The 14,470-nt window shown below is 38.1% G+C and overlaps 1 protein-coding gene across 9 annotated transcripts in view; it reads right to left on the minus strand.

Moving 5' to 3' along the window:
* Window positions 1–14,470, minus strand: part of PHTF1 (putative homeodomain transcription factor 1) — a 95,946-nt gene that overhangs the window by 35,754 nt on the left and 45,722 nt on the right. For 7 of the 9 annotated variants that reach the window (XR_006206584.1, XR_006206585.1, XR_006206590.1 and 4 more), the window contains exons 9-19: window positions 14,205–14,378; window positions 14,008–14,097; window positions 12,783–13,004; window positions 10,146–10,274; window positions 9,469–9,741; window positions 8,573–8,704; window positions 7,973–8,059; window positions 4,430–4,585; window positions 3,110–3,205; window positions 2,545–2,670; window positions 1,854–1,984 (exon numbers count right to left, since the gene is read on the minus strand). Coding sequence is in view for 2 of the 9 variants with exons in the window: in XM_042953486.1 (XP_042809420.1) it covers window positions 1,964–1,984; window positions 2,545–2,670; window positions 3,110–3,205; window positions 4,430–4,585; window positions 7,973–8,059; window positions 8,573–8,704; window positions 9,469–9,741; window positions 10,146–10,274; window positions 12,783–13,004; window positions 14,008–14,097; window positions 14,205–14,378 (1,506 nt within the window). In the remaining 7 variants the exon portion in view is untranslated. Of the gene's footprint in view, window positions 1–1,460; window positions 1,985–2,544; window positions 2,671–3,109; window positions 3,206–4,429; window positions 4,586–7,972; window positions 8,060–8,572; window positions 8,705–9,468; window positions 9,742–10,145; window positions 10,275–12,782; window positions 13,005–14,007; window positions 14,098–14,204; window positions 14,379–14,470 lie in introns of those variants that run through there. The other 2 variants (XM_042953486.1, XM_042953487.1) reach the window with 1 other exon arrangement.

Consider the following 14,470-nt stretch of genomic DNA (forward strand, 5'->3'; position numbering starts at 1 on the left):
TGGATTTATAAAGTGCTGCGTACTATTATGTTGTACTAAGTACCTTACATGATAATCTCATTCAACCTTAAAAACTCTATTAGGTGGTAGTTATCCCCATTCAACAGATAAATTGAGATGCAAAGAGGTTAAGGAATTTGTCTTACATTATGAAGCTAATAAGTGGCAGAGCTAAGGATATAAAACCAGAGAGGTCTGACCTCAATCCCTGGGGACTCTTGAGAAATTCATCTTTAAACTTCAAAAATCTTCCTGCACATTAGAATATGTGTAACTGGTATACTGATTTTGTGTGGGTACATTCTTTACATGTAATAAGTTTCTAAATTATTTCCTTTTAAAAATTCACAAAAGGGATTAAAAGTATACTTATCATGTGGTGAGCATTGAATAATGTCTAAAATTGTTGAAACATTATAATGCATGCCTGCAAATAGCACTGTATGTTAACTGTATTTCAATTAAAAATAAGATAAAATTGGGGTGCTGGGTGGCTCAGTCAGGTAAGCGGCTGACTTCAGCTCAGGTCATGATCTCACGGTTTGTGAGTTCGAGCCCCACACTGGGCTCTGTGCTGACAGCTCAGAGCCTGGAGCCGGCTTCCAATTCTGTGTCTGCCTCTCTCTGACCCTTCCCAGCTGGCACCCTGTCTCTGTCTCTCTCAAGAATAAATAAACGTTAAAAAAATAATTTAAAAAAAGAAAAGAAAAATTAATAAATTCTCATCCTTAAAATGTTCAGACTTTCAATTTGCCTCAAGAAATTCTTCAAAGCAGATAAACTTAAAAAGAATTATATGTAGACTATGAGAATTTTCATGAACATATGTAGACACGTGTGTGTAACAGGGGACGCTGATAGAGAATCCAAATCATCAAAGGCATAGCTTGGCTGAGTACAGACACCACGGACCTGAAAGTGTGCTGAGGGTTGGCTATGTTAAGTTGTACAACAGGGGCGCCTGGATGGCTCAGTCAGTTGAGCGTCTGACTCTTGATTTTGGCTCAGGTCATGATCTCACAGTTGATGAGTTCAAGCCCCACACTGGGCTCTGCGCTGACACTGCAGAGCCTGCTTGGGATTCTGTCTCCCTCTTTCTCTGCCCCTCCCCTGCTGGCTCTCTGTCTCACAAAATAAATAAAAATAAACTTTAAAAAAGAAGAAAGCTGTACAACAAACCGTTAATGCTATCACGTAGTACTGTGATAGGAAACAGCTCAGACGATTTGTGTGGAAACCATGTTGTATGATGGACATGAAGGACTGCACACACTTAAACTTCCTCGTGCTCAATTACATGGCATGTTATATGCATGACTCTTTCATCAACAACTGCACAGTTACTGGGATTAACTTCAGAATTGTGAACTCATTAAAATTTCTCTGTAGCTGAGCAGAAACTCACAATTTAAAAGGTTTTTTTTTTCTCTGCCACAACAAAAAAAGCCTAGAAACTGAAATTCTCCAATAAAGTTATTTTATTTGGGTTCAACCTAAAATAGTTTAAATTTGATCTTTGTTAGAGAAAAGAAATCTCCAATTGTATAGACTTAATAAAAAGTACTGAATTTGCCACTTCCAATAGAGGATAGTTTCTTCATGCTTTGGGCATCTACCATTAGTAACCCAAAAGACTACTTGTAGTAAATTTAACTGTCATAGCACTGAAATGCCCAAAATCAATTTCCTAGCTTAGAAAGTTGCCCTTATGTTACCATAACACACAATAGTCTCCTGACTATTCATATTGTTTGAAAACCATGAAAACACAGTTTTTGGCATGCATGCCCAGTTGGAAAAGGATTTGTTCCTCTGAAAACACCATTCATAAGACTAGGCAGAGCTGAGGGCACCTCTGTGTGTGAACAAGCAGGTAGGTATCTCAGGGTTTCTGCAGCCGTCTCCTTCCTTAACGGGTAAGTACCGGTGCCAACAAGGGGAGAGTCCAGGCACATGACTCAGCTTATGACTTAATTTTCCACAGCTAAGAAAAGAAAATCACCAAAATAAGTTAGTTTTAAGACAAACAGTTGGGGTTTACAGGTCCACTTACATGACTATGAACCAAGAACCCTTTACATAAGAACAGTAGCAACTCTAGAACACCATAGATGAAAAACCATCTAACAATTCCTAGGGTCAAAAATGACATACTGCAGTTCACGGGTTTTCGGTATGCACTCATTCTGCCTCTCAGAGGCAGACCCTTCCTCAGCCCATGCTGTTAGATTAACATGAGATTCAAACTTGATTTTTCGTTCAAGAGCAGTCTATTGTACTTGTGTCAAATGAGAAAACTTAAGCTAAGAACTTAGCCCGTGCACCGCCATCAAAACGTATATTTCTTTACTTGAAGAGTTACTTCCACACCAGTCCCCTAGTCTGTCTGTCTCTCTCCCAATCACAGATGTGCGTGCGCACACACACACACGCGCACACACACACACACACACACACACACACACACACTCACAGGACGAAGAGCAAGGATTATTATATTTAGTAAGACTAAAGCAGATGCCACAGAGTACTAGTCACACTTACTCTTATATTAAATCCTAGAAGATCACTTATAACACCTGAGACAGCAGAAAGGATAACTACTCGTGTGATATTGTAGATTAAGGGATTCATTGTCAGTCCATAGAGTCTAAATGGTGTGTCCAGCTCCTACAAAAAACATGAAAGAATGGAGATGAAATACATGGCCTATCGATGGCCACCAGTGATTTCTGGGCTGGTTTTTAGGTCTTGGGTACGGATGAGTGTGTAAGGCCTTCCTTCATGTTCAACAGCTGCTTTCAAAAGACCTATAATGGACTCTCACCTACTTTCCACTAGCTAAGTGTTTAAAGGTGGGTTCAAGCAGTATGTTGTGAATTTTTTTTTTTAAATATAATTTGAAAAATGTGACAGACATCAGCAATCATCAGAACCTGGATAACAAGATGTGAAATTTTTTCTTACATAGTCAGGAACCCAAAACTATCAACTTGACATTGTGAATGTACACAGCCCAGCAGCCATCTGTTACGAGGGTCTTCTCCAATAAGTACAGCATTGATTTCATTTAAGTGCTAGTGAAAGTAGATCACAGGATATTACTTACTTTCAATAACTTGGTGGACAGCTTTAATACATTATTTACTAGAGTAAGCTGTTCTTTCTTATTAGGCTTTTTTTCCATCTTAAGATATAAATTAATCTAAGGAAAAAAAGAGAGATCAAGGCAAATGTCACAGAAAAAGATATACTGTACTAAGTTTGGCAGATTCGAAAGTAATATTTTCAAATAAAATAAATCTGAAAATTCCTGCAGTTATTTCTACAAAACACATATGTCACATACCCTACTGTCCAGACCACGCAGTCACATCTGACAAAGAAAAGCCAGTTCGTGAATAAAAAAAAAGTAGGGGCGCGTGGGTGGCTCAGTCGGTTAAGCGTCCGACTTCGCTCAGGTCATGATCTCACAGTCCGTGAGTTCGAGCCCTGCGTTGGGCTCTGTGCTGACAGCTCAGAGCCTGGAGCCTGCTTCGGATTCTGTGTCTCCCTCTCTCTCTGACCCTCCCCCACTCACACTCTGTCTCTCTCTCTCTCCTTCAAAAATAAAATAAACGTTAAAAAAAATTTTTTTTAAGTAAATATGAAGCAATTTAACTATCAAAACAATGAAAAGTGTAATGTTAATTATAACTTAACAGTTAACATGTGAACTTTTTAAGTTCAAAAGCTCTACCTACTCATTTTGGTGACACCCACATAATATAACATCCTCATTAAACATTAATGAAACATAAGAAGAAAGCTGCTTTTAACTTGTTAGTTCTTTATTTTTTCTCCTATGGAAATATTCTCCCACTATAATTCTCAGGCAAAAGAAGAAAATCTAATGATACCAAATGTATTTATGTAAAACTTATGGATAACCATGAAATCAAAACCAAAACCAAAAAAAAAACAAAAACAAAACCCTTTATACTACTCTGTCTTTATAAGAAACATTTCCCAGTCTTAATATCTATTCCCATACTAAAGAGAAAGTATTTTCTAAACTTTGAATGTATGGCTGATACAGAAGAAATTCAAGAGCTTATTAAAAACATGCTTAAGTGACAAGTACTATAAAGATCTAATACTTGATGCAGAATATGAGACTTAAAGCATGCTCCATTATCACAAATAAAGATACCTTTATAATATACAAACTACTTTCAATCCATTAGATCTTAATTCTTACAATCCTGGGAGCTGGTGGGGAAGATTATAAACCCTCATTTTATAAGGAGGAAATAATTATATAGTAGCAAAGTCACCTGTAAGGTCATATAGCTAGAAAGTGCTAAATCTAGACTCAACCCTGAATCTTCTGCACAAATCTTATGCCATCTCTAACCACAGAACTAAATTAACAAGGACCAATCGTTACCTGTTCCGTAAGTAATATTGAAACATTGCTGTATTTCTTATTGGTTTCAGACCCCAATGAGGCCAGACGCAGTAAGAAAAGTAGTAAAGCTGTTTCCCAGATCAAAAACTCCCAATTATAAGCATCATTCAGGAAAGTTTTATGCCCTTGCAGAACCTATACAAAGAACCGACAAAAAGTTAGGTTTTTCATTTGTCTCAAAATCTATAATTACTCCTTTACTCTAGCAACTTAAAAAGATTTTCAAGTTACCAATATTTTATACTCAAAGCAGAATTTTAATACTCATATAAAGCCTTATCTATTTAACTAATCCCTACCTATTTCTCTAGGTTTCCTAGACTTTTTCCAGACAGCAAAGGAGGAAGTAGCAAAGGAGGAAAACATAGAAGTAAAATCAGACAAACACATTTCCAGCCTTTTAACCACTCATGTGCCCACTCACAATTATATGGTGACCGTTTTTCAAAGTGTTAAATTTGCATTATCACCAGTAGGCCTTCCTAAGACATGTGGTCCATCCTACTGGTATGACTCGAAAACCCTGAGGATCAATTCTTTACTCCATTTTAGGATCCAAGTAACAACAGCAGCAGCAGCTACCATTTATCAAATGCCTATTATTACGTGTCAAGTTTGCTAGTAAAAGTTGTGTTTTTTGTTTGCTTCAAAATTTACTCAAGCCAGCCTGAGGTAAAGTGGAACACACTGGAAAATATACAGAGAATCCTCACAGAAACCAAATGCTGGCCTTTTGAAACCAGGGAGTCACAGCGCAGCTCCCCTCTCTGTCTCTCTTCCTCAAGGGCCATTTGGGCTCCCATCTCCACTCCTCTTAGTTAATTCTGTTGCTTTGCATGACACTTGTTTACTGCTCCCTGCAAGTTTGGCTCGCTCCAGCTTTGGTTTCCCATAACACCCTACTGGCCCCACTGACCCCTACTGACCCTCTCTTCTCCAAAGGCCACCAGTGATATCTCAGGTTTTCAGTCCTAATTTCTAAAATTTCTAAATTCTAATTTCTAAATTTCTAAATACGTTTGGCTTAGTCTGGGTCAGGTGTTCACCCCTGCCAATCAGTTATAACTAGAGTAGGAAAGTAACAGTTAGTAGCAACCTAGGCCCACCTCTTCAGCAGGGTGGTTTGTTGTGTGGCAATATATAACACACAAACCACAGCCAAGCGGCTATAAAATCAAACACAAAGAAAAACTCTTAAAACCAGCCAGAGAAGGGGTGCATGGGTGGCTCGGCTGGTTAATCGTCCAGCTCTTGGTTTCAGCTCAGCTCATGATCTCATGGTTCATGAGTTCGAGCCCCACATCGGGCTTTGCACTGATGGTGCGGGGCATGCTTGGGATTCTCTCACTCTGCCACTCCCACGCATGTTCTCTGTCTTTCAGAATAAGTAAATTTTAAAAATTGAAAGAAAAAAAAATTAAAAAAAACACCAGAGAAAAAGGACATTACTTTTAAAAGAGCAGCAAATAAAACTAACAGCTGACTTCTCAAGATAAAACACGGAAATCAAAAGGTAACAGAATCCCAAAAGTATTGAAAGTAATTGGCAACCTAGAAATGCATACTCAGTGAAAACATCCTTTAAACAAGAAAGCGATAAAAGACATTTTCAAACATACTAGAACAGAATTCATAACCAGATTCTTCAAACAGGAAGAAAAAAATCCCAGAAAAAAACACAGAAATGCAAGAACTAATGAAAAGCAATGAAAAGGGTAAATGTGTAGGTAAATATAAATGAATAACTGAATACAAAAAATAATCATTATATCTTGTGGGTTTAAAACATATGTAAAATTTGGGGTGCCTGGCTAGCTCAGTCAGTAGAGCATGCAACTCTTGATTTCAGGGTTGTAATTTGAGCCTCACATTGGGTGTGGAGCCTACTTAAAGAAATAAGTCAAATAAATACAAGAAAATATATGTAAAATTTTAAGTAAGGATACTAATAATGGGTGAATGGATAAATGAGATAAAGTGTTCTAAGGTCCTAGCATTATCAAGGAAGCAGAAATTAATACTTTATTAGACTATAATAAGCTAAGGATGTATGTTGCAATCTCTGAGGTAAAAGCACATATAACAAGTAGTGAAAGAACATATAACACGTTAACAAAGAGGATTAAATGGAATATTACAGAATACTTGATTCATAAAAGATGCCAAGAAAGGAGAGAGAAAGAAAATTTAACAGGTAGACCAAATAAGAAATAAACAGTATTTGTATTTGTGGTAATTACATTAAATGTAAATGAGCCAGACAATCTAAAACACTAAGACTGTGAAGCTGGATTAAGGAACAAACAACCAAAAAAAGCATATGCTGATTACAGAAGCCATGACTCAAATATGAAGACAAAATAAATGAAAGGGTGGACAAAGATATAATATGCAAAAACGAATCAAAAGACAGCTGGTGTGGTTAAATTAATATCAAATAGAGCAGACTTTAGGTTAAGAAACATTAGAATCAGAGACATTTCAAAAGGTCATGAAAGATTAAGCCTGACACTTTTCCAGGTTAAAAAAGACTAAAGAGGGGTGCCTGGGTGGCTCAGTTGGGTAAGCATCTGACTCTTGATCTCAGCTCAGGTCTTGGATCCACCATCACAGTAGACGTGAACACACCTCTGTCAATGGTCGACAGAATAAGCAGACGAAAAAAACATGAGTAAGGATATAGAAGATGCCAGCAATGGAACAAATAAACTTGGACTAATTTACCTAGCGAGGACATTGCTCCCCAAGACAACAGAATACAAGTTCTTTCAAAGTGCTGATGGAGAGTTAATGAAACTGACCATATGCCAGATAATAAAGCAAGCCTCTACAAATTTCAAAGGAGTAAAGACATTCAGAATACGTTCTCTGAACACAGTAGAATTAAGTTAGAACTCAATAAATGGAACACTACAAGCTACGGCTATAACTTCTTATAATGAAGAAAGCACAGAAGTACCCCCTTACCCAAAAAAAAAAGGTACAGGGACCCATCAAAAGTATGCAGGAAGGGGCTTCAAGGGTCTCCCACTGGCCAAATCTGGGACAATTTAGACATCAGAATAAATAGAGTAAATAGATTATACCCAATAGATTTACCCAAATGGGTTATAATCTATTGGGTAAAAATCAGAATATATGAGTCCATAATGAAACCAAGAAGAAACAAAGGAAAGGTCAACCACAGAGTGACAACTGACAGATGTGGAAGTAAAGATGGTGTTAGAAAAATCACTATTTTGTAACCCTTGTGGTATGATAGCTTTATTATCAAAAACTGCCAATTAAAATTAGAGTCATCTTAGAATCTTAAAGGATTCAGAATTATTTTATTCTGATTTCAAAAGTAAGTAAAATTAAGTATTCAAAATAGCATGCTGGTGCCTTGATCCTGAGAAATAAATTTCTGTCATACACACACACACACACACACACACACACACACACACACACACATCTAAAACAGATAGTGAACCTTATTAGAATTTCCATTTTTCATTACAACAGATATGAAATGTTTACCTGGGCACAACAAATGAAAGCAATGGAAAGTGTCAGTAAGAAGACTGAAGATACAACGACATCAACTGAGCGCTGTGGACCCCGTCTCTGTGGAGTGAGACATATAGGTTAATATTTAAGATTACACTTAGAGACAACAGTGGCCCTCAAATCATTCACATTCTGAGTTTTACAACATTAATGTGAAAATAAATGTTTATAAGGAGTTTCTAGCCCAGTATTTTAACATAGTTTGGACACGTTTAATTTTAAGCATTGAAATTCATGCTGTTCCAAGTTAAGGGTGTGAGTTATTCACAAATGTATTTTCAGCTAAAATATTTTCCAAAAAGTCAGAAAAAGATGCAATTTTCAACTTATCACTCTGCCCTAGGAATTTAGATTTTCTTTTCCCTTCCTAAGCTCTCATTTACTCCCCTCTAATACCTTAGCAGATAGATCATTTCCAACTTGCTGTCCAGCACGTCTGTCAGCCACTGATATGATCTGTCTGGTTCACAGAACTAACTACACTGCCCATTGAGTATCTGCTGCCAGAAATTTCAGTGAGCATGCTTTCTGCATATTCCTGCACATATTCCATCGTCAAATGAAACTCACCTTGAGAAAGGAGCGCAGTGATAACCATATCTTAATGTTCTCCACCTTTTTAAGTCTGAAATGAGGTATTTCATATTTCCTAGCCTTCCTGGCAGAAGTAATATGGCTGAAGAGTTTTGCAAATAAAAATCTCTAGAGGAGGTTTAAAAAAATCACAAAGTAAAATATACATGTTTGTCTCTGAGTATATGTTTATATAATTGTAAATAATATTCCCATATATTGGAAGCATATAAAAAATAATAAACGGATGAAATTCTAATCAGTGATCACTTAGACTAAGCTAATAGCTCATTATCCTGTTACTTCCAAATCATATTCTATAGTAATGTCTTTGTATATATGCCTTTGTAATATGGTACACTTGACATTCTCAAGGAATATTCTTTGGAGACCTTTGTGAATCCCCGACCTCACAAACAAAATTGTTTACCTGAATTCTGGTTTAGTTCCAAATTAAATTTCCATTCAAAATCACATTTTTTTTGGACATGAAGACATATCAAGTCTCCAATTCTTCATTCTTACAGAAATTCAATACATTTATTTCTCACTTAACCATTGTCTACGGAAACATTTTCACTTTGAGAATTACTACATATGTTATGGGCAAACAAGTGCAGTATTGAGACACAGGTGCTATGCAGTCAGCTAGGCTCACTCTCTGCCTAAGCCACTTATTCCTACCCGTTAGCTCAGCGAAATCTCAGATTACAACATGTTATTTGTGATTAATCGATATCACAAGTGTTAAACCCACAAACACCAAAAGTTTTCTCATCAATCCTTCATTGTCCACATTAACTTCTGGAGAGAGAACAAATCAATAGAACAAAAACAACTCAGTGGAATATCATATACAAAAGCAGAGGCGAGAAACTTAATTTGCTACTGACCTGTTTATATGTTCTTTCCGCCACACACATCATGAAAAAAAAAATCCAAGTAAGACACAATCGTTCAAAAAAATTAATCATAGACAAAATAATAATAGGTGTAACAGGTGGTGCCCCACAAAAGAGAGTCATGATCTCCTCAGCTGAAATAGACTTTAGCTGGTCAAAACTCTTCTCACGGAAAAGTCGATGTAAAAAAGGGAAAAATGCTAATCCAATGGTGACGACATTTCCCAGCATCTGATAACCTACTCCTTGCTGATATGCATTAACCTGGGAATTAATTTAAAACGTCGCATCGTTATTACACAGTTAAATGGAGTTATGAAGCAGTTTTTATCAACTACTATTTAGATTATTAAAACCTAAATGTTTCGAATCTAAAAGAAGTCCAAAGAAAAATGACGTATAGATTTATGACTCTTAGATTTTATTAAAAATTAGGCTTAGATAAGGAACATTCATAGAGTATACCTGAATAACTGATCATGTTCAGAGAACTTTGTAATAAAAAATATATATACTACCAAGTAAAGCCACTAACCACAAAAATTAAAAATATATATATATATTCATGTTTCAAAAGCTGAGTCAGTGCTTTGATCACTGAATACAGCCAATGAACAGCTGATCATAAACAGGTTTTTCAAAAAAGCTGAAAACTTATGAAATCTTACCCTGCTCATGATGATGCCACTTATTTCCAACACAGACATATCCATCTTTTTGCACTCATTCCCTTCCCAGATTATTGCACTAACTCGATCAGAGGCAGGACTTGAGTTCTGAAGCCAGAATAAGTGGTTCTAAAAAGAAAAATATAAAACTATTTTCATCCACCCTTATTTCTTCCCTCAGTTGGATTTTCTCCCCATTGTCCAGCTCCCAGGCCACAGTTGCCAGTGTTAGACCTCATCATTCTATTCTCTCCTTCACAGAGCTCAATACCAATGACAAACCTCCATCATGCTGATCTCTGGTCCTTTTTTCTTCACTAAGATATTTTCTTACCTAGAGAGAGGCTAAATGTCTTCTGTAATGATGGAAACTAGGATTCCATGATCTCCAAGGTGGCCTGGCTTCCCTCTCTAAATGTGTGGAAGGGAGGATAAGCTTGGTGTATTCATGGCATGTTAAGAAGGAAAGTATTTCTAGAGCAGCATGACTATACTGGAGGTAGCAGGAAATTAGCTAGGAGAGCTGCTAATAGGCCTTACAAGTTGCATGAATAACTGAGGAGTTAAGCCTTTCTCTGGTCTAATCAGGACACAGAAAAGCATAAAAAGCTCAAGAGGACAGGGGTGCCTAGTGGCTCAGTAGGTTAAGTGTCCGACTCTTGGTTTTGGCTCGGGTCACGATCTCACGGTTCGTGGGTTTGAGCCCCAGGTCGGGCTCTGCGCTGACAGTGTGGAGCCCGCTCGGGATACTCTTTCTCTCCCTCTCTCTCTGCCCCTCCCCTGCTCATGCTCTCAATCTCAAAATAAATAAATAAACATAAGAAAGAAAGAAACAAACAAACAAGCAAATAATCCCAATGGAGGAGGGAAAGCAATTAAAAGATTTTAAGGGGAATGGCATCATTCCAGCTGCAGCATGGAAAAGCAAAGGGAGCAGGCCCACAGAAGCTGCTATAATGATCCAGATAGCAGCCAATGATGGTCCACCCCAAGCAGGGGAGACACAAGTAGACAGACACAGATATTCAGTGGAGTCAAGAGGACATATTAGTAACACACTAGAGAGGGTGGGGTCAAGAACCACTCCAAGGATGGGGCACCTGGGTGGTTGAGTCGGTTAGGCATCCAACTCTTGGTTTTGGCTCAGGTCATGATTTCATGAGTCCGTGAGTTTGAGCCCCACATTGGGTTCTGTGCTGGTGGCACAGAGCCCGCTTGGGATTCTTTCTCTCGCCCTCTCTCTCTGCTCCTCCCCGACTCACGCTGTCTCTGTCTCTCTCAAAAGTAAATAAACTTAAAAAAAACAAAAAAAGTAAATAAACTTAAAAAAAAAAAAAAAAAAGAACTACTCCAAGGTTTCTGCCTTAGGCGGTCAGTGGTGGCATTCAAAAATATGGGGATAAAGGAAGAACAGGATGGATAGGGTAATTGGGAAATGATGAATTCCTTTTGATATGGTTTCATGTTACCTAATTATGCTTATATATGCCTTAAAATTATACTGAAAATCCCAAAAGTGCAAAGGAGGTCAAGATTATCAGGATGTCATGTATAACTACTGAGCACTAATGTAATTTAGATGAATCTTCAGACTAAATGTAAAGAATATTTAGATTCAAACTTTGACAGCAAAATTGAAAGAAGCTTAAAGCTTTAATAAGAAAATGTATGTTGTTTCTGGTTAGTTTTAAAAAATTGTATACATTTAATGAAGCAGGATTTTTTTATGAAAATGTGTAACCTAAATCAATGGTATCCTAGAATCAAGAAAATTCAATGATTAAACAAATGAATATCCAGAATCCAGTATTTGTAGATCACTGTGGAAATATTTAGCCTAAAGAACAACAAAAAAAGGAAGAATCATGATCATTGTCACCAAACATCTGAAATGTTGATTTGAGAATCACTTCTTAACCATTCAATCTATCCAGCAGTGGAGAAAGCTCTCTCATGAAGTTAACAATCACTCTGGCTCCAGAAGTACTTACACAGAGGCCACTGATAATCTGATGGCAATACTAATAATAATGCTAACATTTATTAGGTGCTTACCCTTTGCCAGACATTGTGCTAAGCACTTTATATTATCTCATTAGATATATCACAATAGTCCCAAGAAGGAGTAACGATGATTACCATGTAAGAATTCCTACATTGGTTGGAAGGTTCAAATACCTTCTAAGGAATCTCCAATTCCAGGTTCTCTGATTTTATGATATTAATATAAGACCTAAAATTAAAAGCACCACTGGGTTTATACATTACTAGAGAAGCAAGTAATGCCATTTCTTAGTAATTCACACATCACGCTGCGATGTCGCTGAAAATATGAGGTTGATATACCATTCAAACACCACTCTGCTCACATAAAATGAACATTAAGGATCATTCTAAGGAAAATAATGAGAAAAAGTGTTATGAAGAACAATTCATGTTAGGGCAATTCCAGAGTACCTGCCCCTGAGTTCTAATTCCAACGTCTTCACTTACAAATTATGCTCGATTTCCTCATCTCTACATTAGGGATAATAATAGTATCTACCTCATTCAATTATTGTAAAGCCAAACGAGATAATACGGCCCCTGGCATGTGTAGGTATACAGTAAATATTGGCTACCGTCACCTTTACAGACCTGCTGAAAAACATCTTCTTTGGGATCACGCTTGGTCCCTGAATGGAGGGTGTTCACATGGGCCCCCTCACTGTCACTGGTGACAGATGACCGGCACTCTGGGCCATGCAGCAGGTCGTCCCATAGCATATCCTCGGTCTCTGAGTCATGGCGGGTGCTTTCTGAGTCTCTTCTGGACATGGTCAGGCTTCGAGAGCCACCACTCATGCCAGACCTAGAGCCCTTTAAAGGGAAACAGAAAAACAAAACTATTTTTTTCATTCATTTTTAAAAGCAATCATATATCTGAAACAAAATTAAAGCAAGATATCTGTGGTGATGGCTGGCAAGCTCCCGTAAACTTACCCCCAAATATTCACCTGTTCATAAGGCTTCACATAACAATAATACATTTTAAGATATAAATGTTGAACCCTGTGTGACTCTCTAACAAGCAGGGCTGTAAAAGGACTCCCTCTAAGAACTGACTGCCAAATCATAAGGCTGTTTGACTGGAATGCCCTGGATAACAGTGACCTCTGCAAGCCCCTCCGGAGGGCCTACCCTGGAAAGGTGTGGCAGAGCCTTCTGACATTCCCAAAGTGTCCCCTACTCTAAATACAGTGAGCGTGACTGCAGATCTAGTCGTGTCCCGGGGCCCGGCCAACCACGGAAAGGACAGTCAGGCTGAGCAGAGGCTGCACGGTGCAGCTCGCCTGCAGCATAAACAGAAACACGAATGTTTTCCCACGCCCCCAACTGCCTTGTCAATCAAAACAAAAACCACCTACCACCATCTGCCCCGTCCCCCTCTGAATTATAATATTCCAAATATACAATATCCTATTAGCTGCATGATGAGATTTGCTGCTCGTCTCTCAGGGGTCCTTTCTCAAAAATTTATCTTCATCAGCATCAGTGCCACTTACAAAGGAATGATACTTAAGAATAAACTCTATATTCCAAGTAAATATGAGGGAGCCTTTTTGTCATCTGGGGATTGAGGAAGCTCTTGCCTGCCAAGCATCAGATCATCTATGATACTTTCAAGATCAGAGTCAAAGTGAAACAGAGCTCCTTCTCTTCGTGGGGGTGAGCAGCCAGAGAGGTAGACAGACAATTGACGGCAGGGGAGGCCAGGAAAATAGAACCACTACGTCAGGACAATCAATAAAAAAAGCAGTGGGTAAACTTATCACACTCAGGAATACACCCTGAACAATGACCTCTCAGAAGGATACATTACCTGACTGAAGGCTGCCGATTCAAACTCTGATTCAGCCAGACTATCTGAATCCCGTGCAATGTGACACCACTTGGTGGTGGTTTTCTTTACCTGCCAAAAATCAAGCCAATAAACAATAGGAAAACATGTCAAATATCTTGTGTTAGCATTCAGTGATTTAGGAGTTAATGCCTATACTTTTACAAACTAAAAATTACCTGAGTGTTTAGGTGCCTAGAAAGTATTGACTTTCTATTCTTAACTTCACAGCCGTTGTCACTTGAGGCCCCTTCCACACTCCTGCGCAACATCATCATCTGTGTCCGGGCTTCACCGTCCTCCTCACTTGACAGATCATCTGAAATCCCATTACCCAGATGCCTAAAAGCCTCCTACAAAGAGAACAGCAATTTCTCCCCAGGGGACAGCCCAAAATACTCTAGTAAGCGGCATGTGTAAAAACAAAAAAACAGGTAAAAAACTA

This window comes from Panthera leo, chromosome C1, assembly GCF_018350215.1.
Source record: "Panthera leo isolate Ple1 chromosome C1, P.leo_Ple1_pat1.1, whole genome shotgun sequence".
Taxonomy (NCBI): domain Eukaryota; kingdom Metazoa; phylum Chordata; class Mammalia; order Carnivora; family Felidae; genus Panthera; species Panthera leo.